The 26396-nt window shown below is 34.8% G+C and overlaps 2 protein-coding genes and 1 long non-coding RNA gene across 8 annotated transcripts; all 3 read right to left on the minus strand.

Moving 5' to 3' along the window:
- Positions 1–295: 295 nt before the first annotated feature.
- On the minus strand, positions 296–2216 carry LOC133696504 (uncharacterized). Its single transcript, XM_062118704.1, has 3 exons — positions 2047–2216; positions 1763–1868; positions 296–832 (listed from the first exon to the last, which is right to left on the minus strand). Exons 1-3 carry the CDS (start codon positions 2077–2079, stop codon positions 666–668), a joined length of 306 nt encoding a protein of 101 aa, XP_061974688.1. The 5' UTR covers positions 2080–2216; the 3' UTR covers positions 296–665.
- A 7795-nt stretch (positions 2217–10011) lies between these two features.
- LOC133697945 (uncharacterized) lies at positions 10012–11067 on the minus strand. Its single transcript, XR_009842960.1, has 2 exons — positions 10795–11067; positions 10012–10631 (listed from the first exon to the last, which is right to left on the minus strand). It is a non-coding gene; the product is annotated as an uncharacterized LOC133697945 (long non-coding RNA).
- Positions 11068–17390: 6323 nt separating this feature from the next.
- On the minus strand, positions 17391–26328 carry LOC133696061 (sulfate transporter 4.1, chloroplastic-like). Of its 6 annotated transcripts, none has more exons than XM_062118087.1 (17): positions 25866–26328; positions 24534–24582; positions 23969–24167; positions 23649–23817; positions 23102–23167; positions 22908–23015; positions 21856–21963; positions 21699–21764; positions 21372–21432; positions 21118–21245; positions 20766–20807; positions 19895–20011; positions 19496–19547; positions 18969–19107; positions 18796–18884; positions 17939–18015; positions 17391–17837 (listed from the first exon to the last, which is right to left on the minus strand). In XM_062118087.1, exons 1-17 carry the CDS (start codon positions 26187–26189, stop codon positions 17538–17540), a joined length of 2094 nt encoding a protein of 697 aa, XP_061974071.1. In that variant the 5' UTR covers positions 26190–26328; the 3' UTR covers positions 17391–17537. The 6 variants fall into 6 exon arrangements, with proteins under 6 accessions (XP_061974071.1, XP_061974076.1, XP_061974074.1 ...); XM_062118092.1 differs by having other exon boundaries at positions 23969–24171; positions 25866–25939; XM_062118090.1 differs by lacking the exon at positions 25866–26328 and adding an exon at positions 25123–25605.
- Positions 26329–26396: the final 68 nt, after the last annotated feature.

Genomic DNA, 26396 nt, shown 5'->3' on the forward strand with positions numbered 1-26396 from the left:
ACCATGTAAGTATGTCTCCCTTACCCTACATACCTCTAGGCTCAAAAAGACAATTCTTTTTAAATAATCCAAAAAGACAAATTCATACATCAACAGTGTGTGTAAACATAGGAATTAGCCTGAATAGTCATGCCAAGCCAAGGCGAGGCCCTCCCCCTCCGGTCTAAGACAAGCCGGTCTTAACCTGGTTTGGCTCATGAACAAATCCAAAAAGACAATTTCTTTTTCCGGTCAAGAAGACAAATCCATGCTTCAACCACATGAATTATATACAATATATAACAAGAAATATACATGACATAATAGCCCCTGATCGACTGATTACATTGATGAATATTGGATCCGAATACAATTATGATATATTCTTATATACACCCTAATTAAATAGTTGGTGCTGTCTTTTGTTTCATACAGCACAATACATGATTTTATTTGTGGCTAGGAGGACCATGGAAGCAACAGACCGTGGTTTTCTGCATTAAATTCACAAATACAGGGACCGCAACAAGACTTCGAGATAACTTTTTTTTTTTTTTTCCCTTTGTGTTTTGGTCGGATTAGAGTTTCGAGGGAAGGCAAAACTACCAGCCCGAACACCGAACATGATAAGGAGATCGAGGGATCGATCGCTTTCATGGAAAAATTAATACATCATTAATTAATCTTTATTCATCTGGATCATGATCTTTAGAGGATTCTGATTCTGATTGTTGGGAGATCATCCTCTGAATCACTCGACTGGTTTCTTCCTCGGACATTCTGTCATCCTTGCTTTTCGATTGAGCATAGGCCTCGAAGAATTCCTTGTTCTCTTTCTCTAATTCTTTCCACACTGCATAAATACAAGCCATTGCTATATATATGTATTACTACTGCTACTATATATATACATATTTATGCGTAGCTAGCATACATGTTTTTTACGTAAGAAAAAATCATAGTGTTTGTGTTTGTCTGCATGTACTTGATGATTATGTGACTATATATTAAATAATCATTTCAAGATTTTTTTTTTTGACAAGAGAGGATCTAATATATATATATATATATTTCTGGATTGTTTACGAGATAAACAAGCCATAATCTTTTTTTTTTAGATCAAAGCCAAGATCAATCAGGCATATTGGAATGAATCTATGAGATGATTACATCAAGTAACTCGTATAAACATTCTAATTCATTAAATTTTGTGAGCAAGCTCGTATGGCAGGATCGATTGGCTTTTCTCTTTTAAGGCATGCTTACATGGATCATAGCCTCACAGGGCAAGTCTACAACCTAAGTAGAGGCCATTTAAACGGGTTGAATTTAGGTTCTCCACGATAGTAAAAAAAATAATGAAAAAATCATGATTATACATATAATCTTTTTTGGTAATTATCATAGTTAAGAACTATTTTTTTTATAAGGAAAAATTAATTAAATATTTAATCTCAAACCTATAAAGAAAAAATAACTCATAGATTTTTCTACTAAAACTTTTTAGACCTACTGTACATGACATGGCCAAGCTCTATTTGTAGTCATCAGTCTAGAGAGTACATGACCATATCTTCAAGGTAACAGAGAGTGAATAATATTTAATACACACACACATGAACCCACTTGATTTTTATCTGTGTTAAACGAGCGTGATCTGGTATCACATCCTTCTCTATTGCCTTAATAATTAATTAGGTTAATATTACAAAGTGAAGGTTTGAAGGATTGAAGGGAAGAGGATGAAAAGGTAGAAATGGACAGAATTAGGGAAATTACAAACCAGTGGAGGTGATGACAGGCTCGATATTTGCATGTTTAGAGAGAGCTTCCATGCACTCTTCTTTAGTCATGTTGAAGATCAGGCACTTCTCTATAAGGTGCTGCACCTATAAATTTAATCACCATACAAATCCATCAACAGCAAAATCAAGATTTTCAGAAACAGAAACAGTCAATAGAATGGATGAATCAAACAAGTCCCAACATAGATATCTATGACCAGGCAATAAAAATCTAAGAGAACTAAAGAAGAAAACGTTGAGCTAGATATTCTATAAGATTAACCATGTGTATGTATGAAGCAGATGAGTCTCCCATGATCCTGATCCAAAACACCAGTGCTATATATATACGCAGAATATTAAGCAAGAACTGCAGGAAAACAAATATGTAACTGCAGAATGTCTGGGTTGGTGGTGCAATATATATAATACAAGGAAGATGATTGCATCATACCATAGGAGGCGATCAACAGCGAAGGAAATAAGGTGTCGTCGGGATGCTAGCTAGTGGAGATGGGTCCAGCAATCCCACGTGGGGGATAGATGATAATTGGTGGAGAGGGGATTAGAGGAGATATGTAAATGACCATTTCTTTGTCTTGTAGGATTGCTTTTAGGGCAGTCCTTCACCACGTGATAAGTGGGTCCTTACCACCATCTAGAGAATTTCTCTAGACAGACAATCGATTCCCTCTAATACTAGCCAAATGATAATATATAAATAATTATCCAAAAATGCAATGTTACCAGCAGAATGTATATATATTAACATGATGATCACGAGGATCAATACTAATATAATACTATATACGTACCTTGATCATTCAATCCACGCCACTCCCTTTTATGTTTGACATTAATATTTCCATGCTTGATCTTTTCCTATTGTTCATGCTTAAAACAGGGATTCATAATTAGAAACATCAGCCTCTGTAAATGTTGCGCTGAGGGTGGTGATGATTTGATCATTACTTCGGTTTTAATTGACATGGTTAAGAAAACTCTCCGAAGTTCAGATTTTTAGTTCTCTGATGATTCAAGACCAACAAAAATTGCCCATACCATTGAGTGTGACATGACTTGATTTGTCAGCAAGGCCAACACCCGCCAAGATGCCAATGTGAACTGTAGCATTTTTCTATCAAATTGAAAGAAAAGGAATTAGCATTGGGTACGCAAATGGCATGTTGCAGCTCATTTTCTTTGTCTTTCTGTTAAGTAGAGGGGCCAGGCTTGTTATTCTGTTGCTTTATATAGTTTCTTTACAAGTAGCTAGATGTTGTGCTTTCGCCAATTGATCTCTCTGATCATGAACACCGAGCACCTGGGTTCAGAGCACAACATCATATACAGTGTCAACTGATCAGAGAAGGAAAATTCACTTCTCTGCAGATGATAAATGCATTGTTCCTGTTAATAAGATCAATTATTGCCAATTTTTTAGGAGTATGGAATTGTTTTTGAGGCAAACGTCAAAAGAACAATAACAATCAATGTATAATATTTAAAAACAAACCCAGTTTAATATTGTAGTTCTAGGCAACGTACAATGCGTCAACGTCTCTGTCTTGTTGCTAGAGTTCTTGACAGGTTTGTCTTTTCTCTTCTAGTTCATGCATCATCTAGTTCCATCAACTCGTTCCATCTTGAAAAAGTTTATTGACAATTAAGCTGTGGCACAACAAACCAGCTAAAATTAGACCATATGAAATTTAGCTTCTCATAGATATTTTCCCAAAAAATTTGTCCCTACACTCAACTCCATCATAGCATCTAGTTAGGCATGATATCTTTTCCGATTGAACAAAAACCTCAGCTATACATGTTGCAAAAGGCATGGAAAGAAGAAAGAGGGAATTTTTTGTATGAGTATTCTTCTTCAGTAAATTCAGCACGTCTAACTCTTTCCTCATGATGATTTTTCTCCATGTTTTTTTCCCCGAGTACGGAACACTAATGCCTAGAGGGTGTAAAATCAACGCAACTTTCATGCATGTGTGGTCCAACCAAAGGGAAGATCCCTGATAACTACAGAAGGTAGATTGGCAGCAAGTTGAGTTAGAGGTGCTCATTTTGTTGTTATTTGATCTTGTTTTGCCATGTCAACACACCCAATAGCCAGATTTTGATATGGTATAGATTGAGCTTGATGATGTGTCAAGCATGGATTGGGTTAGAAGATGAGGTAATAGTAACTTTCATATCCAATGAATTTCCCTATTAATATTATTATGGGACTTGACCTTTGTATATATGAACTTTTGTCATCTTCTATATATGCTGAGTAATTTGTAACTATTGATTTGCTGCAACACGGCTAGCTGTTACACGACAAAAGATACAAATAAAATGACTCGCTGACAAGACATTACCAGCGCTACTATTTTATAGTCTTGGTATGTATGCACCATTCAAAATCCAGTGCACAGAATATGTTGTTAATTGACAGTCATGAATTGCCATTTATAAGCTGTAGTCGATTTGTAGTTATGATGCGTGCATGTCATCTTCCTCTGCAATGTCTCGTATATATTGCTGCCTGTTTTCTCCATACAGCGCAAGAAGACGGTAGCTAGTCCTGCAGCAGGTTGGCTTTACGTAAAGATATGTTTCAAATAATCATATATATGAGTGAGTGTATTCAACTCATCAATCCATGTCATAGATGTGACAATCCAACCACGTTAAATGGGAAAGGAAAGGGTGTAGTCTGCTGGACTTAAAAAAAAATGATTATGCGAAAGAGTATTATCACACATGTATTCTTCTCTTAAACCACCTTTTAGATCAACGAGGCTCAAGGTAAATACTATGGATAATCTTTAATTAATGACAAGCTAGCTAGCTGCTTCTTCAGCATTATCATTGAAGTGGTACGTACAAGAAGACAGAGGAAAGAACAAACCTAATGTTGGAAGTACGCACGTAAGATTCTTTTGATGCTAGTGACTTGTTGAGTAATGTCATTTTCCATGTCTGTTGAAAGGAAATTGTTTCTGGTCATGCCTGTATCAATTCAGCTGTGAGTGTACAATCAAGGGAAATATGAATGATCAAAATGCATAGGCTGATTTACAAGGAAGAAGGAATTATTACCTCCAAGTGCATGCTTTTAGATCTAGAATCCCCTCTTTAGTTACCTGTTTATCACTAAAAACACTCAACTTTCTTTAAGTAAGCTTGAAAAGCAAATTATTTGATTATATGAATGGGTTGTTGATTGCACAAGAGTTTAGGATATATTACAGTTTGTCATAACAAAATGAACTAGTGTTTTGGCTTCCATCGATGCATCCTATTTGATGCACTGTTAAATTAAGAAGTATTTATAGAATAAGGATTTTTAGTGGTTGAATCAAATATTAGTTAAGTATCTTTTTAAATAACTCATTTCTCCAATATTAAGGTAAACTTTCTTAATGAATATCTTTGGATACTTGCAAAAAGTTCTCTTTAAGAGTGTTTAAGGACTCTCCAATGATAAAGTCATAACTTTGTAGAGAAAAAGAGTGATAAATACACTTAAAAAGCTTTCAATTCTAAGATTTAGATTGTTTTTGTGTTAAATCTGTATCTTTTTAATGTAAGAAAAAACTTTCCCTTTACCTGGTAGTTTTGAAAATATTTATAATTATTAAACCTTTTTTTTTCTTGGGCAAAGGGGCTAAAAAGTAATTTCACCATGACAATATTTTTGAGGGACAAAATATCTCTTACACAAGCATTAATAAATATTAATAGAGAAAAATATCTCTTACACAAGCATTAATAACATTAATAGAGAAAAATATCTCTTACACAAGCATTAATAAGCATTAATAGGAAAAGAAAAAGAAAAAAGACTCAACATATGTTTTTGGGCTTAGAAAGTAGGCCAAAACACATCATTTGGGGAAAGAAAAAAAAAATCAATGATCGATGTGGAGTCTCTACCATTGTTCTCTTATCTTATGATTGTCAAATTGTATCTCATTATCCGTTATTAACACTTTAGGAAGCCCAAGACATATAATGTTCTTCTAAATGAAAGAGATTAGTTTGTTAGAGGTTATGTTCGTCAAAGCCTCAACCTTACCATTTTGTGAAGTAGTCGACTGCTACTAAGATGAATTGTTTGTTACCTATGGCCTTTGAAAAAGGACCCAATATATCCATCCCCAGTCGAAGAAGCTATAAGGAGGCTATAATTGTCATTTATGTAGAGGGTTAATGGGAAATCGAAGAATATAAATGGCACTTATCGCGTTGTTTAGCTACTTCAGTAGCATCATGAAATATAATTGGCCGGTAAAAACTTGTTAGGGTAGCTTGAGTGGTGAGAGCTCTAGATCCCACATGGAGACCATATATTCCTTCATGAAGTTGTTTCAAAACATATATGCTGTCTTTTGGTGATAAGCATTTCAGGAGAGGAACGAAAATGGACCTTCTGTATAGGATGTCATTGATTAAGTAATACTCGGTGCCCCACCTAGTTAGCTTTATGGCCTCTCTTCTATCAGAAAGTACTCCACTAGTAAGTAAATAATATCTGATAAGGGTTCTCCAATCTTCACCAAGGGTGATGGGGACGGCCACTAGAACTTCTTCATCCACACGACTTTTCTAAAGTTTCAATCCATATGTTTGGAGGGAGTTCTACTGAGTTGGAGCTTGTAATTACAGATAAAAAGTCTGCCTGATTGTTGGCTTCTCTTGGTATACAGATGATTACGATTTATTTGCCTTCATTTTTTTTAGAGAGATGTCTTTGAACTTTCTAGAAATACTTCAGCATGGTGGGGTTTTTAGCTTCATATAACCATTGACATTATTAGCCTACAACTAGCCGAGAATCATTGTGAATTTGAAGTGGATAGGCGTTTAAGGCCTCTACGAGCCCTAGCCTTGCCAAAAAAGCTTCATTCTCAGCCATATTATTAGTAGATAGGAATTCAAAACAAACCTCAAAGGTATAATCCTCTTATTATGGACTTATAAACACTACACCAGATCCACTACCCTTGACATTGAAAGACCTATCTACATGTAGCCGCCATGTGGATATTGGCTGGGCTGGTCCCAAGGAAATTGTAGGCCAAAGGAATGGTGTTTTAGAGCTTGATGAAGATTGAAAGTCATGAAGTATGGGCCCCTTAAAAGAACATTCAATAATAAAGTTTATTAGAGCTTGTCCTTTTATAGTTGGTTTAGACTGGTATCGGAGACCAAACTTTCTTAACTCAATTGCCCACCGCACCAGGTGTCCTGACATGTTAGGCTCGTAAAGAATTTGTTAAAGGGGTTGATCTGTCCAAATGATGATTTGGTGAGCTTGAAAGTAAGGCCTCAACTTTCTAGAGACAGTTACAGAGTCAGGGCTAGCTTCTCTATATTCAAGTGTCTTACTAGAGTAATAGACCGGGCGTTGAACTTCGTTCTCCTCTTTTACTAGTACAACGATGACAGTTAAATCCATTACACCCAAGTAGAGAAAAAAGTCTTCATTCTCTCATAGCTGAGATTAAACCTTAAGAGATGAGAAGTAAACTTTGAGTCTCTTGAAGGATTTTTGACACTCGAATGTCCATTCAAAATTAGAAATATTTTTCAGCGTTATGAAGAATGACATGATACGCTCTCCAAGATGGGAAATGAGTTTGTTGAGGGCAACCAAACCTCTCGATGAGACATTGAACCTCCTTTACTGATCGCAGGGGAGTCATATCAAGTATTGCTTGGATTTTCTTAGGGTTAGACTCCATTCTCTTGTTGCTTACTAGGAACCCCAGGAACTTCCCTTCTTTAATGGAAAACACACATTTTGAGAGGTTGAGCTTTATTTGATATAGGCCTAAAACTGAAAATACCTCTTCTGAATCAAAGAGGTGTCACTCAAATGTCATGTTCTTCACTAGCATATCATCTGCATAACCTTCTATAATTCTCCGCGGTTGATGCTTGAAGAATTTGTTCACCATTCATTGGTAGATGGCTCCTGTATTCTTAAATTTGAAAGGCATGACCTTGTAACAAAATATTCCTTTCTCCGTGACGAATGATGTCTTCTCCTCATCATTTAATTGCAAAGGGATCTAATGATACTCAGAGTAACATCAAGAGAACTGAAAAACTCAAAACCTGTTGTGGAATCCAACAATCTTTAATATTGGAAACAAGAAAATTATCCTTTTAACAAATCATTTGCCAGTGGTTTTTCTCACCATTACCATTTTTTCCGGTCAATCTGGGTACATCACTTTGCGGATAAAACTGGAAACAAACAACTGTACCTTTTTTTTATAGTTGCCTTTTGTCCCTCTTCCCTGAAACTCTTTTCTTCTAATGAGTAGAAGAAATTGCTAAATTAACATTTAGTCAATGTGCAACCACTTGATAGCTGATCCTAGGCATGTTTGTTTGTTCAAAGGCAAAATTAATTTTTTAAGTGATAAAGAGTTTTTTTAGAGCTTGCTCCTAACTTGGTTGTAGAGTAGATCCCATCTTGGTGGCCACGTCCATCTCCCTAGGGGGTACATTTTTCAACTCTTTAATGGCCCCTATCCTTACTTCCATTTATTCTTTCTCGGGACCCTGCTGGTCCACTGTCGAAGCTTTCTTGCCCTTAAAACATGAAGAGATACATTGCCCAAAAGAGTATTGGTTACCTCGTATTGTGGTCACACCCTTATAAGTAAGGAATTGCATTGTCAGGTATCTAGTACTGATATCAACGTTTATTTGATGGAGAAGAGGTCTTCCTAGGATGACATTGTAGGAGAGGCTCATGTCAATAATCATAAAGGTCTGTTGAAGAGTTATACATTTAGAGAGTCCTGATAATGACAAGGATCTTTAAGGCGCCCTTCACCGGCATGCTTATACCTGCAATCCTAATGAGACAAATCTTTATAGGGATTAATTTTGTGGGATCTATTCTCATTTGTGCTATCACTTCACTTAAAAGAATATTGATTACACTACAATCATCCACTAATATCATATGGACACGATGATTAGCAAAAAGTGTTGAGATGATGAAAGCATCCTCATGTGAAAAAGTTACAAATTCCTTGTCTTCTGAGGTAAATATAAAGGATTCATGACATGTATTAAGGAGGCAGGTGGTAGTGAGGACTTGCTTCTTATATTTTCTTTTTCCACTCCTAGTGTTACCTCCTGCTGAGGTTCTACCCCAAATGATATTAATCTCTAACAAGACTTAGTTAGGTTGGCTAGACTCTTCCTTACCTTGTTTATGGGTATCTTTTTTTACGAACTATTAAATATAGCTATTTGCTATCAATGAGCATTAATAGAAAATGATATTTCTTACACAAGCATTAATGAGAAAAGAAAAAATGACTCGACACCTATTTTTGAGCTTAAAAGGTAGATCAAGACATATCATTTGAGAGTTGAGCTTGAGTGGTACATTTGAGCCCACAAAAAGATGTTAGGGGTGCCCAGCACCTGGGCTCGGGTCTCGACCCAAGCCCAACTCTCTTTAAGGGCTTAAGTGCTCTACTCGAGCCTTTAAAAAGTGTTTGGAAATGGGCCAAAAACATTTTAGGCTCATGACCATTATGAGTTTGGTTCCAAAAAGGAAAAAAAATATTAATTTGTCATTGTGATATATTTTTTTTTTATAAATTATTCATTGTCTTTCTCAACTTATGTTATATTTAAAAGGATGGTTATCAAAATCTGTCCGGGTTCTTGGTCCAAGATCCAAAGGTTTGTTAAAGCAACTTGTTTGTAACAAGCTAACTTGAATCCATTTCAAAATAATGTTTTTTTTCAAAAAATTTAATGAAATAATATTATTTTGAACAAAAAATTATAAATAATTTTATGGTGTTAACCCAACTAGATCCCACGTAGATTTGGTCAAATGAACTTTCAAAACAATTAAAATAATAATTCAATCTAAGTTAAGTTCCGAGTATGCATATCATCAAGTTTACTCATTGATAGGTGTCAGGTTTAGTAACTATGTTTATAAAGGTAATGTCTTGGATTGTTAATTACTAGGTATGAAAGTTGAAACCTTTATTAGCCGGGTATCATAACTATGCGTAGATGTTTTAGCAAACCATGCCAAGGCTCGAAGACTGCACCAGCCCGGAGTTGTCAGCGTTACTAAGGATTCCCTCGTTGCATTGCCAACAAGGATGTCAATGATTTGGAGATTTGGTCGTCTCCTATCGCATTGAGATTTCTTTTTGATATAATTGTAGATTGTGCATGATGATGTGGCGGATACAGATTGGTTTGCAATAGACGTCGGTATATTCTTCTCATATATTTGGGACCCCCTAATCTTTACTGCCGGGGGTTACACTTTACAGCCACAATCTAAATCGATGGATGAAATTTTTGAACACAAAAGTAAAACACCCCCATTTGCTGATGTCTCAAAGGAGAAAAGGGCAGCATCATCAATCCACATCGTACGATGATCACAGATTAAAAAAAGAAAAACATTTGTGGAGAGTATTGACCTTTGATTCCACAGTTGCAGACAAGGCCGTCCACTTCTTCTACTAGCATTAATGCTTTTCATTCCTAGTCGATTCGAAGCTAGTTATAGGTGGAAGGACCACTTTCGCCAAGGAATACAACAAAAAAAAATGCAACTGTGTTTTTTATATAAAAAAGATATTCTTATATGACTTATTTGAAGAAACTATTTATCTGATAGCTGCTTTGCCTAATCCATACCTGAAAAAACGCTTCACCGTTAAAATAAGGCTTCTCCTTGCTTCTTTGGTTGAATTGAAGTTTGTCCTATAAATCCTTTTTTGTTTTCTTTTGCTCGTAATCCGGTAACAAGGATAGCAAATGTTTTAGAAGTCTTGATCTCCTGCCATGTACCAATAGTTCAAACTGAAATAGTAGCATCTATTCATTAAAAATATACGTGTAAAAGAACTTCGATAATAGAGAAGGAGACAAAGCAAGGACAGTTACAGAACATTTTGGGCCGATTATCGTTAACAATCAAGGGCCAATATAAAAAAACATGAGACAAAGCCAGGACAGTACTCACTAAAATAAACTTGGGCTAGATTTCTGGGGTGGGTCAAATAGGGAGTCCCAGACAAACGATTTCTGCAAAGTGAGCAGCGTCTACCCTCGGCCAGCCTATTTCCCCTCTACAATTTTTTGCGCACAATATAGAGCCGGCGCGGCAAGCGTCACCACCCATTCGCAAAACGAGTATTTATAGCGCCTCGCTTCCACAAGGCTTATCACTCTTTCGATGTGGGACAACTGAAACACATAAACTACTTCCCCTTTCAATGCGTGCACCAAAGTTCAGAAATCTCCGTGCCTTCTTTGAGAATACATCAGAAGTTATTTTTTATTTAAAAACATTTTTAAATAATATTTTCAAATTTTATTTTCAGCATCAACTTATTAAAATAATTAATTAAAACTAAAAAAAATAATATTTTTTTTAAGCACAGTCAACAGCGTCAAATTCCACCACCGTAGAATCCGAGGGAGTGCGAGGGGGCAACAGCAGCAGCCGGCGTGACAGTCTTACAACTGATAGTACAGTGGTATATTTGATGAGCAGATAAAGAATGGAACTGAATAACATTGTCACGTCGGACAGCTGGATTCAACCCATTTTGCAAGTAAAGACTAGGGGTGAGCAAAACCGGTTCGGTCCGGTTTTTTACTAAAAAACTAACCAAAATCAAATTTTTTAAAATTTAAAAATTCAAACCGAAACCAAACCGAAACCGGTTCAAACCGACCGGTTTCGGTTCGGTTCGGTTCAGTTCTTTTAACAGAAAAACCTGTATTATGATTTTTTTGGGCTTTTTAGGCCTTTTTGAGCTTTCTAATGGGTTTTCTGATGGGCTTTCTAATAGGCTTGTAATTAATGTAAATATTATCTAAATTTGTTACAAAATTCTATAATATATTTAATATTTTTTGTCACTAAATATTCATTTATATTAAATTATTAGTGCTAATATTGTGTTTAATATGTAGCAAGTCTTTCTAAAATTTGTGTTTTGGAGTTTGGACTCCTCATGCATCAAAGTTTAAATAACACACACCAAATTAAAATTTAAATTACAAAGCATTGCCTTCAAAAGGGCTTAAAAAAAACAACAAATAACATTACCATAAAAAATAAAACACTTCATGCAAAAAATATAAATCTTCATTGTGCACATCATCCTAATAAAAAAGCACATCAAAATGACAAGAACATTGCACTTTGATTCCGTAATACCATTGACATCAAAACCTGAAAATCAAGATAAAAAATTATAACATGATAAAATAAATTAGAATATGTAAAAATAAAAAGTAGTTTTTTACCATCAAAGTAACTTTTGAACTAATTATCATCTGTTACTAAATGTAACTTTCCATCAAATTCTACAAAATAAAAAATTAGACATGTTAGATGATTGCAAACAATTTAATTAATAAATTACAAAATAAAAGGTGCAAGTTTATTAAAAAATAATTACTTGACTCAAGGTTTTCATAGGTTTCAAGATCATTTATCAAGCTTCTAATATCAGTTGAAATTGATCCATGATGCAACCAATTTTGACAACAAATGAGTGCTTGAACAGTTCCTGGAGATAGAGAACTTCGAAATTGATCAAGTACACGACCACCTGTGCTAAATGCTGATTCAGAAGCCACTGTGGATATAGGAATAGCCAGAACATGTTGGGCAACCTTTGAAAGTGTCTTATATTTCAAAGCATTACTTTTCCACCAACCCAAAATATCTAACTTATCATCATTAGGATCCTCACAACCGTCAATCAAATACTTCTCAACCTCATTTTTATTTTCCACACTATCCTCCTCCTGCAAATGTCTTTTGAATCGAGCCAAAGTGTTAACATCTACCTCCACATCATCAATAGCACTATCCTGTTTATGCCTATTATTATCCACCACTTCATCAATTTTCAAATAAAACTCAAACAAGCTCACCAAAGTATCTTTCACCTTATTTGGTAGCAATTGTGCTTTGTCATGATCATACAAATCACCAAAACAAAATTTCACATATTTCAACTTCAAACGTGGATCTAAGACATTAGCCACATATAACAAAAAATTCTGATTTACTTCACAACCCCAATACTTCTCAAACTTTGATATCATATTCATCGCCATTCCACTTAAAATACTATCTTTATTTTTACACAATTGCAACAAGTTTGTATGCATATAAATCAATTCATTGAATAAAGAATTTGATGTGACATGCAATGAGCCAGAAAATCTCAATGTAACCATATAAAAGATCTTTAAGAACTTAACCAAAGTTCTTGCATTTTCCCAATCCTCCAAACCAGGTGGCTCTATGTTTTTTTTATTCCCCTTTGAATCAACCTTCAAAAAGTAACTCATATACCTAGATTCTTTTTCACCTAACCTCATAAACACATTTTCAAACTTTTCAGCAGCTTCTAGCATAAGATATGTTGAATTCCATCGAGTTGCAACATCTAAACACAATGATTTCTTACACTCTATATGCAACTTTTCAACACACTTCTTAAATGCAAGATGCCTCGACGGTGAAGATCTCACAAACCTAATTGCATTTCGAATCTTAACAACTGAAACATTAATCTCTTTCAAGCCATCACACACAATGAGATTTACAATGTGTGCACAACATCTAACATGCAAGTGCTCATTTGACAATATATTAGTTGGCCAATCTTTCATCACATTCTTTAAATATGAAATAGTCATATTATTAGAGCTTGCATTGTCTAATGTAATAGTCAACAGTTTATCAATTCCCCACTCCAACAAACAATTCTCAATAACTTGGCCAATTGTCTCACCCATATGATTGGAAACTTGATAAAAATTAAGAATTCTTTTATGCAAATTCCAATCATTATCAATCCAATGAGCTGTTAAACACATATAGTTAATATTCTGGATTGATGTCCATGTATCTGTTGTTAAGCACAATCGTTGACCCCTAAGAGCTGTCCTCAATCTATCCTTCTCTTCAATATAAAGTTTCAAACAATCTCTCATAATTGTAAAACGAGAAGGAATGTCAAATCTAGGTTGCATAGTCCTAGCAAACAATTTAAATCCCCGACCCTCCACAAAATTAAAAGGCAACTCATCAGTTATAACCATCTTTGCTAGTGCTTGTCTACATTCATCATAATTATAACCTATTGCCTTAAGACTTCCCACATTCTGTTCTTCCAATTCACCCTTCTCTATCTTAGGTTCTAACACCAAAACATTTTGTTTCTTATCAACCACAAAAGGAAACTTCTTGCACACTTTTAAATGACTCCACATATTACTTGTGTCATTAACAATAGTGTGACATGCATAATGTTTTCCACAATAATTACATTCAGCTCTAGGGGTTTTAGGATCACCATCAAGTTTTGTAAAGTGATCCCAAATTTGTGACTTTTTTCTATCCTCAACATTTCTTTTCCTAGATGCAAGGACTTGAGGTTGTTTACCTTTTGTATCTATGGTGGAAGCTGCATTGGTTGATTCTGCGTTAGTTTTTGAAGTTGGAGAAGTGGTTGATGTTGGTGTAGTGCCCGTGGATGAAGCATTTTGAATTTGAGTAGTTTCCATCTGTTATTACATAATGAAAACATGTTAAAAACCCATAACTTATAATAGACTTAAATGTACTAAAATTCAAAGAAATTATCAAACTAATAGAAACTTAAATGTCAGGCAAAAAAAAAAATGGAAACTGGAAAGTAATATCAGCCAAAACATCTGTCAATCCTAAGTTCATTGCCAACCAATCATAAGTTCACTGCCTAAGTTCACTGCCAAGTGCCAACCAATCCTAAGTTCACTATTTCACTGCCTAAGTTCACTGCCATCTGTCAACCATCAAATTGTCCTTGAAATTCTGATTAACAGTCTATTTCAAGATGCAATAAGAACAAATTTACATTCTATATTATAAAAGCAACAGATTCTTAGTTATAGAAACCAGTTTTGAAGACAATCCTAACAATGTCTGTGCAAAATGAAACATGCTGCCAAACATAACCAATTTCACAACATCTATATCTTTTCCTTCCAACCAACATCAAAACGAAAGAGGAAATCACACAATGCTTTTCTAGAACTTGAACTGTAAAGATGGCAACCAGAAAAATCCAATAGCAATTTCAATGCTGTAAAGAGACATATGATGAGAAATCAACAAACAATCAGGAAACAGCAACAAAAGAAAAACATTATGTAACTCCCAGATTGACAAAGAACAGGGAAACAAAATACAAAATGATTGACAGAAAAAAAATTAAATACACATAAAACAGAGTAACACACTGCAGCAACAAACCCAAAATGATTGACAAAGAACAGGGAAACAAAATACAAAAACAAACTAAAAGAACCAAGAAACTAAATAAAAAGGAAAAAAAATAAAAACAGAGATTGACAGAAAAAAGAAATCATACCTGTGCGAGTTAGGACACGATTCAATTTCGGGTGTGAAAGGCAACTTGAGGCAGCAACATAACAGACTTTATGGTCTCAAACCAGCCTGCAGGTTGATCATGTTTTCCCTTCAAACACAGAGTTTGTTTTTTTCGTCACACAGCAAGAAACAATTTGAAAAAAATATAGGAAAAATGGCATAGTTATAAAAATCAACAAAAAATACACAGAATGCTCAAACATTGATTTTTTTGTAAGGATATACTTAAAAATACACAGAATCACAAAGCATATGTTAAAAAAAAATAAAAACAGAGATTGACAGAAAAAAAAAATCATACCTAGTGTGAGTTGGGACGCGATTCAAGTTTGGGTGTGAAAGAGGGAGGGACTGGTTCGCTAGATTTGGACTCTGGAGATTTGGTGTGCCGGTGTGGTGTGTGCCGTGCGACTCGTGGCCGTGTGGGAGAAAGATGTGGCTGACTGGCTACTGGCTAGGTTGTTTGTTTTGAAGAAGAAGATGGTATGGGAGAGCCAGAGAGGGATATGGATGAAGAATCGAAGATGAATTAACTTGATTTTGTGATTCTGTGAGTGAGAGTTTGGATTGTGAGGTGCGGCTGTGAGGATTGAGGGAGCGGAGAGAATCTAGGGTTAATTAGGTTTTAGAAATTAGAAAGTGTTTTTTTTTCCTATTTATAGTACCCCTTAAACCGAACCAGTTCGGTTCGGTTGGGGTTTTGCCGGTTTCCGGTTTCGTAAACCAAAACCGAACCGAACCCAAAATTTTAACAAAAAAAATAATCGGTTTAATCGGGTTTTTTTTCGGTTCGGTTTTTTTGGTTGTTTTTTTTTCGGTTTACTCGGTTTTTTTGCTCACCCCTGGTAAAGACTGACTAGCAGGGAAGGTGTTGGGGTTCCTTATTGTTCATTTCAATCAAGAAGAATTATTAAAAAATATATATAGTGCTAATGAAAACATAAACTGAAAATACTCTTCACGAGAATATAGAATTACAAACTGAATTTCAAGTTCGCTTACATTCATTGTGAAATGGATGAGGCGACTTCAAAGATAAATAAAGAGTAGCCCATGTGTACCTTTATCGTATTAAGTATTTTTGCCTACAGTCTATTAGCCTATTAGTATATATATATATATATAGTTGTTTTGTTTATGTTTGGGATTGCGGATTATAGGGTGGTTAAAAAAAAATTATGTTTTTAAATTATATTATTTTAATATATTGTTGTTAAAAATAATTTTAATAAAATATTATTTTTATATAAAAAACATTTTAAAAAATAACAACACAACCACAATCACTATTTTTATAAAATAAAGAATTTGGTCCTTTGAGAAAAGCAAGATTTACAATGCATATTTTACATTGTATTTAAAGTGATTTCCGGAAAATTACTTTCCAAATTTTTCTATGTTTGTTTGTCATTAAAAAAATTGGTTAACGGAAAACACTTTCCAATCAAAGAAAATTTGACTTGGTTTTCAGGAAAGTGTTTTCCTGGAAAATTTGGATCGAAAACACTTTCCGGAAGTTGTGAAAAATTTAGAAATGTCATATTATTTACTGATTATATCAAATTTAATCCCTCAAACTTTTGATTGCTATATATATATATATATATATATATATATATATTGTTTTGAATATTTATTTTTTAATTTCATCTTTTAACATTTAATTTTTATATTAACTTTGGTATTCATTTTTATAATTGTTATTTATTTTTCTCTTATTATTTTTTTATTAAAATTTTTTATCTATCAAATTTAATCCTCACTTTTTTATTTGTTACTTATTTTATTTAAAATAGTTTATAAAATGTTAATTATTATTATTTTAATTTCTTTATCTTTTATGTATTTTTATTTTTTATGTATTTTTATTTTTTAGATTAGATCTCTATTATTTTGATTATTATTTATTTTATTTGAGATAATTTATGAAATTATATTTTTTTTCAATTTCATTCTCATTCAACTTTTTAATTTATAAGATTTGTTCCTTATTATTTTAATAAACTTGAGAAAAATAAAACATTAATAAATTATTTTCCAGCTCATTTTCTATGACATAACCAAACACTAGAAAATATTTTTCAACTTACATTACCAAACATCAAAATATAATTCACTTTTCTAGAATTTATTTTTAAAAAAAAAAAAAAACATTTCCAGCAAACAAAACTTACATTACTAAAGCACAGAAACTTGCAAATAATCGAACCTTGTAATCAATTATTTACATCCAAATAATCAATACACGCCCTGCCTCGACAAATCACCATCATGAGTTCATAAAAATAATCGAGCAAAATTCAAGACTTCCGAGACAACAATGGTTCCAAGTGCGGCTCTGTAATTTTATCACCTGACTCTAGCTCTGCAATTGATAAATCCTCTTCTCTCTGCTTCGATAACCTCTGGAAGAAACTTGGTTTATCCTCAGCAAATGAATCTGGGTTCTTAGGAGTTTGGTTTAAGCTCTGAACGTGTTGAAGGCAAACTTGAACAGCATCATGTACTCTCACAAAGTACCACTCCTTACCAATGAGCTCTACAATACCAGCTTTTGTTAAGGTCAGCAGAACATCTTGGTTTGGATTGGCAATACAGATCTGCAACAGAACCCAATAAAAAGTAGAGATCATACTTGTGTCTCTGTATAAAAAGAACACCTTGTATTTAAGTGTGACTTCCACCAAAACAGACACTCAACCTCAATATCCCGTGATTTGTACTCCTGGTGCAAGTCTTTCAAAGCTTGAACAGCACTGGAGTCTATATATGTAATGGCTACAAAATAATAAAACATTTGGAATATAAGTAACCAGATCGTTTGATGAACCTTATTTTCATCCGCTTCATTTGCGAACTTGGTGCGGAGATTTGTCTAGATTTTATTGATAATAACAATACCCCACCACTATGCTTAGTGGAAGCACCATTAGTGGTTAGTGCCACAATTAGTGGCATGTTTCAAGGCTCTCCTTTCTGCTCTCCTTCCTCCTATAAATGGAGACATGTAGTGCAAGTGAAGAGGAGTGTGCAAGTGTGCAGAAGAAAATAATGCAATTGTGAGAGTGAAAGAGTGCAAATTTGAGAGAAACACCGAGTGTAAGAGTGAAACACTAGGTTTTGTGGGATTGTACTGGGTTGAGTTGAGTGTTTGTATCATTCCTCCAATAATATACAATCTGCTGCCTTCGTGGACGTACCCGGTTTTGAGGAACCATATAAATCTGCTTGTTTGTGTTTTATTTGTGTTTTCTTTCGATCCAGTATGCAGAACACTTGGCAAGCATTCTTGAAAATTTAGAATGAAAAAAGTTGTGGTATTGACAACCGCCACTGAACCCAGTGACTACAGCACAGAATATTTCATGAAAAAAAATTCAGAATCAGCATAAAAGAATGAGCGTGGAGAATACAATGAGGTGAAAAACAAAGCAAATAGTTTTGGTGGCAAAAAGTAACTTTTGCATGGATTAAAAGCATAAGAGCACGACAAAATGGAGATACATAATATATGTTCTATCTTGACCTTGTAACCCGAGTAGGATGAGCAATACTTACGTGACATCTCTAAAATCAGAAAATGAATCCTTTCGACTTCTGGCCCATGTCTGGCAGACTTGTCAACATCAGCTTCATATTCCCGTAACCTGGCAAAGGAAATCTCAACAACCTAAAATCCAAAGAACTTGTAATCCTGGGTTGAATTAATTTAGGGGAACACAAAATTTCACCTGTCCTTTATGAAACTTATATTAGCAAAATAGATAGGTGCATCAATGCGAACAATCACAATTCCATTGTAAGTATATGCTTCTGGATACTGTTGGATATTTCTGTAAACTGTGGTGCCTGGAAGACGTCCCAGGACAGCTGCAGCGTACACCGAATTATAATTATTAAATATGTACTTAAACTATAAGCATATCTACAATAAGCACCAATATAATAACTGATTTGAAGCTTGCAAACTTTACTTCCAGTTAACAAACCCCACAAAAATTGATCATTTTATCACGATAAAAAGAGATATTTGGAAGATCTGATCTTTTAGAAGTTCAAACCGGAAGAAAGAAATCAAGTACAGCCACAAGGAAGATGTAGATAATCATCATTGCCATAGCTGAGATGCTGAAGCAATTGACAAAATCATAATAATGATTATGCATAGAGCAGATAATAGAGATCAACTGGGATTCAGAGAATGATTAAACCTATTATTGACATGCATAAATACTAAGATGCAACAAGTCCCACTAACCAATGTGTGGATTTGCTGATTCGTGGATGACAAAAGCAAGTGATACCCCAACCTGCAGTTTCAAAACCAATTTAGAGTAAAAAATGCTTCTTCCAGCAAGCCAGTGGCGTTCATGCATCATGCGCACAATTTATACAACCATGGTAAAGGATTGTCAACCAGTTGTATGAAGTTATGTCAAACTGAGGACCTAAAAGGACTTAGCAAGATTATCATGTCAAACTTTTGCACTTGAACAGAGATAAAAAGGTTGATAGATTCAGTATCTTACAAACAAGCTGAGAAGGCAGTTGACATGGATCATTTGTGGACTTCAGATAAGTGGTGCATAAATCTTATATGTTACTAACTTACTATCCAAATCCCTTCATGTTTAACATAACTTCTTTAAATACTCACCCCAACAAGGACACCAATCTCAATGCCAAGGAACAATGTTGTAGTACTGGTAATGATCCAAAGAACAAAATCTTTCTTATCTACATGCCATAAGAAGATAGCCTCATGATAATCCACCTGAAATGAGACACCCGGAAAAAAAAATTAATATATAATAGAGTTTAAGCCACAATCCGAACAAGGCAGTGATCAGCACAATTCGCCTTTGGATAACAAAGGAGCAACAACTAACAAACTCAAGTTAATAGGACTTGTGCTCTTATATCATTCATTTGGTCAACTTATACTCGTCATCATACATGACGTTGCTTGGAAAGCCAATACAAACTGATGTATTAAGATGTTCAGGAATCAGTTGCAGTCTTTCAAGGCTTCGTATCAATGCTTGAATGCATTGTTACACATCTTGCTTTCACGGACCAAAAAGGTACAAAGTAGATTTAGAGCCACAAATACTTGAAAAACATGCAATTATAGTAGAAATTCTCCGTGGTTGTTTTTTTTTTTTTTTGAGAAATAAGTATCTTAACCTTTTAGAAACAATGTTTGCATGCTGTTAATAGGAAAATACAAGAAGTCTCCAAAACTTCAATTTCGCATGTGATGCAAAATCTGAATGTGAATAGGCAGACAGTCATGTCATAGAAACGAAAGACCATCAAGTTAATTTAATAGTCAAACAATACCCATATATTATATTTTTTGAGTAAGGCTCCAGAGAAGCCAGCTGTTTTTTTGTTGGGGGGGGTAGTTCTTTATGTAAGATATTCAGCTCATGTACGCTGGTATATAGATAACAAACTTAAAGGAAGCATTGATGTGAAACAGAATCTGCAGTTAACTCCCCAGCTTGTGATTTTAGCATGCTTACCAGGCCCATCACAGCAGAGATCACTATTGCAGCTAGACCACACTGCAAAGGGTAGAAAACACAAAATCCTCCATTAGCATCTTGAGAGAGAATATTTAGGCTCCTCAATCAACATGATGATTATGATACAGCAGACAGGGGAATAAAAGCATTGAACAGTGATTTGCTTGGTACCATCACATATCTCAATACTCTCTCTACAACATGAATTGCATCATATATTGCAAAGCACTTCAAATCAGAATTTATTGATAGACATGACAGAACACTGTACAAGCAACCTCTTTCTCTACAGTTCTTCACAACCTTTATATTGCAAAACAAATGCAACAGCTGGGCCATAGAAATAAACCTGTGGTATGTATTCGAATAACGGAGTCAAGAATAGAAGAGAACAGCCCATAATGGTTCCAGCTACAATTCCAGCTAAGCCAGTTTTGGCCCCACTGTCATTATTTACAGCTGACCTAGAAAAGGAGCCTGCATATTAGAAAAAAAGAAGCTTATCATTTTATTGCAAATTCCAGAGTTAAACAGAGTGAAGGATAAAATATATTATCCAGGTCAAAATCCATGGTTAAATTTGGAACTTTTATTAAATCCCACCTGTTGAAGGGTATGCTGAAAAGAATGAGCCCAAGATATTGGCCAAACCAAGACCGAACAACTGTTGAAAGATAAATGAAGTCAAAATTTCATTTTGTTACACTAGATTGTAGACCATGAATAGAGAACCAGTAAATAATTTTGGATGAGTCCTCTTATTTATTTGCACAGCCAAAAAGGAAATCAAATAGCACAAATATAAATTGGTAACAGGCATGATTATCCTATATTTATGATGAGATCAGAGGCATCTAGTATGCTACATTCATCCTTAAAAACAAGATGCTACATCATTAGGCACTGGCACCTTCCTTTTCAAAAACATACCTCTTGACTTGAATCCAACTCATACCCATTTTTTGCTGCCAAAGCTTTAGCGATCCCAACAGATTCCTAAATTTCAAAGATTAATTTGATTGGACACCGAACAACTCCAATTTAGAAAGCAATATTGTGAGCAGATGATCCTAAGAACTTCTCTTACCAATATGGCTACCCCAGTAATAAGCATTGCTGTCGGGATTAAAGACTTCGCATACTCAAATTTTTTTGGAATAGAGAAGCTTGGGAGTCCCTGGGGTATGTCTCCTACCTAAAGACCATTTTTTTAATCTCTGTCAGCTGTGGTATGATTTTTCTAGATTGAAAATGGAAGATATTCACCAAAAAAGGAAACAGTTGAAAGAAAACATTAATCAATAAAACATGTAACCATGAAAGTTTATATGAAATCCAAAGTTTTATTCGCCAAGATCAATAATACTGTCAACTCTGTGACGGGACAGGAATGACCTTATGAAGCAGGAAAACCAACTTCTCCGGTTTGCATTCCTCTACATTGTACTACATCCTCCCTAAAATGCAAAACTAATATTACATGCAAAATTAGGCCCTTAGTTATTTAAATAGAGAATAGGTAGGACATATGGAATGTTCACTCAATTAGATTCTTATAGCAGTGAAAATTCAAAAACATTGGGATAGCAGGTATCCTAAATCTATAACGGTTATTCTTGGTTGGAGTGATTAAACAAATATTATGCTGGTAAAATGACATATTTGAAAAAAAATAACAGGATTTCAATGTGGGCCATGGAATAAGGTTCAGGAGAGTCAAGTAAAAGCATAGATCAAATTGGGCATGTAGCTAAGATTGGTAGCAAGCAAATGCCTTGCACATTTGAATCAATCAAAGTCCAGACACGCAAGTAGAGTTCCAAAGCCAAAGCTGAGATGTTTCTTTTCCTACATTTTGTGATTATGTAATGAAATTAGGGTAAGACATCACATAAAACACATAAAATTAATTGTTCTCACAATGCAAAATGTTGGCCACCAAACAACAAAATGTTCATAAGATGAATGAAAAAAAACAGAGCAGCATAAACAAGCACTTCTTAGAAAAGAGCATGGACTTTAGAAAGAGTTCTAAGCATACGAGTTGCCTCATCTCAACAGGGAGGTAGGGGATCAATGGATTTATTCCTATATATGAAACAAATTGTTTTACGGTGTTTCACTATATGCCATTCTCACCAAAGAAATTGAGGATGGATGAAATATTTTCACAAACACTGTACCCAAAACGACCGCTGTAAGTGGACCTGCTGGTCGTAGGAACCTGAACCGCTTCCTTGATTTTCCCTTAACATAAAAAATCAAAGTTATAACAGAGATTTATGAAAAGACACTTCTTACCACTACCACAAAAATCTGAAGTGATTTCATACCAAATGCTTCATGACCAAGAGTATTGCAAGGATGCAAGATCCCATCACAAAAGGAGGCCAGGAGAACTACAAAAGAAAAACATCACCTGTGGTTAAAGAAAGGTATTGATGAGTGGTGGTTGACATGACACGGTAAAAAAGAAGATTAGAGTAGAATTTAAATGATCACTGGTAGTTTTATTCACAAACCACAGTAAATAAAAGGACCAAAATAAATGATAAAGAATGTTTAAGGGCATAAACTCGAGTATTTAAAAATTTTATCACATGAAGTTCTAGTTATCAGCCACCAAATAACCGTAAAATCAGTGATTGAAGAGTGGTAGTAGCCAGAAATTCGAGCAAATGAAGTTCAGGAGCATAATATTACCGGTATGACTACATGCAAACAATTACCATCATCCATGTCACACAATTTAATCATCAGGCCAGAACCCTTTTTAGATAAGCTCTTCTTGACCCGAAAATATGTACGATTGTTCTCTTAACTTAACAAGCCACAAATAACGGATTGCTATCAATTCTCTCTCCTCTTGAATAAACCTACCTTATGCGCTCCAGATATTATGCTTTTAATCAATGGCACAATCTTGCTACTTCGTACAACATCATACCCCAAGAAATACTTTGCTTGGGATAGTGCAATGACAATGGCTGAGGCAGTTGTGAAGCCAGAAATCACAGAGTGGCTGATGAAGCGGATAAGCCATCCAAGCCTACAGCGAAGAGGAATATATGCATCAGTCACTATGATAACACTATAAGCCGATGGTATCATAAAATAACTTCAGAGAAGGAGAGCTGCACATAACTTAATGAACGAAAAAAGCAAGAGCGTTTTTTAACTATATACAGTGAGTGTAGTACCTCAAAAATGCCATTATACATTCCATTATCCCAACCATAAATGCTAATAAAATCGCAAGTTCTGTATATAACTCGTCAGATAAATCCATTCCACCCAAAACATTAGACACTAGCAGAGAAACCAATGCCACTGGACCAATTGCAAGTTGTCGAGATGACCCAAATATGGCATACACAAAAATTGGTATAAAACCAGTATCTACCTTGCAAAACCAACAGAGCCATTCTAGAGTTAAAAAGGATATGATGGTAGAGTGTAGATAGTGATATCAGTTCAAAAGATGATAGATGCTGTCATGATTAGATCAAATTTCATCTGTAAGGTGCTGACTCTCCTAAACCTAAGGCTAAATATAATCAAAATAAATTTTAATTAATTAATTATCATGTTTTTAATTTTATACCTTAAAACTCTGCCACAGTATTGTTCTGGCAAGCACTACAAGAATTATACTATTAAAGGGAATTTCTGAATCCTGCCACTAAACATTCATGACAATATTTCAACACAAATCTTATCTAAAGAAGTAAGATTGACAACAATTATGATCTTATGGTAACTTACACAGTCCATAAATTGGATGCAGTCCTGCTAATTTTGCGTATGACATTGCCTGTTCATTTACAGCAACAAAAAATCAATAATCCAACTCATCTACATAAAATGACTTGCAACAACTAAAAATCAATAATCCAACTCATGTACATAAAATGACTTCTGTAGTAACAAAATCACACTAAATAATTAGAAATGCTAGCAGTAAGAAAAAAATATTACGTTTACGGTGCCAACATCAGACTCCACAGGAAAGTAAAACCAGAGCAAAATAATAAAAAAAAAAAGTGTGTTTCGTTGCAGACAAATTGAAATTTCACATTCAAGAGATCATTTCCATGCAACCAAACACAACCTAATCAAAAACAGGAAATCCTATCATCAATTTATTCGGAAAAAAAAGAAATCTGATTGGTCCCTTGTATAGTGTAAAACAGTAAAAGAGATATAACTGAGATTTATGAGAACAGAAACATATCAAAATTATCCAAACCACTTGAAAATCTCACAATCTAATCCATCTTCGTTTTTTCTTTTTTTGTAGAATGATTATAATGAAAACCATGACAAAATTAAAGAAAGCAGATACATGCATTACGTTTAACCATTGACAAAGCTCAACACATCTGTAAAACCCTGTTTATTCCAAATCTGATTCATTAGAATGCATTTTTCTTAATAAACCAACCGTAGAAATGTAAAATCGAGAGCAGTTAAAAAGCAGTGATTGAAACTTAGAGAAAATTAATATATATATCAAAATCGTCAAAACAGTTAAATATTTGACAAGGAGTGGTGATGATTTAACTGCAGAATTCTTCCCGAAATCATTTCCAGGAAAATCTCATCCATTGAATGAGTGGGTCCCAAATCCAACGGTGTAGATTTTTCGAGGAGTGATTTGGGGGGGATTTTCAGTAAGATAGTTTGAAAAAGGTTGCAATCCAATCAATCTCAGTTGAGTGAATGGCTCCACAACAACCATAATCAAAGAACGCAGAGTCATGCACGACGTGTAACCGTTGACAACTGTAAAACTCTGTTTGGTTACCGAGAAAGTACAAGAAAATTAAAAAGATAAATAAAGCACGATTTTAAAGTTACCAACATCTCAGTAAACGATGATTAAAAAGAAAGGAAAGGAAATCAAAATAAGATGAGTTTGAGTCAGTCAGCTTTGAGAGACTGTAGACTCGCAGATTTTCCTCTCTTTTCTTTCATTTTCCTTCAAGGCCAAACACTAAAAATGCAAGAGTTATTATTAGCTAACAAAAGAAGATTGAAGATCATAATATTCTATTATGTAACGGTTTTTGTTCGTCAGAGAGGGGATAGAATTACCTGGGGGACGAGCATGATACCGACGGTGAGACCGGCCATGAGATCAGGCTGCAAATACTCGCGCCATTTATAAGTTCTAATCCAACGGTAACAAGGAAGAAAGGTATCGATCCATTGAGAAGGAGTGGTTCGTTTTATTTTGGCGGTCCATCTCCAAAACATGGCCTGAAGCAAGGGAGTGGAGGAGGACGACGTCGTGTTTGGGTGTTGAAGAGGAATGGTTTTGACAGGTCGGTTCGGCATGGAGGATCCGAGTGAGGAGGAGGAGGAGGCAGACATTGTTGGAAGATAACGATGGCTTGAAGAGGCGTAGGTTATCTCCATGCGCACCGGAGGTGCCTCAGATAATAAAAATGAGGAGGGAGTAGGCAGGTCCCTCGTTTTTCAGGTTGTGGGGCGGAGGGGTAGCTGTGGCTCCATAGCTGCTCCCGCAATAAACGTGGTTTAATCTATCGCCGCTTGTTTGTTTTTACAGTTGAAAGATAGATATTAGAAATAAATTTTAAAAACAATATTATTTTAATATATTTT

Source organism: Populus nigra, chromosome 6 (assembly GCF_951802175.1).
Source record: "Populus nigra chromosome 6, ddPopNigr1.1, whole genome shotgun sequence".
In the NCBI taxonomy this organism is placed as follows: domain Eukaryota; kingdom Viridiplantae; phylum Streptophyta; class Magnoliopsida; order Malpighiales; family Salicaceae; genus Populus; species Populus nigra.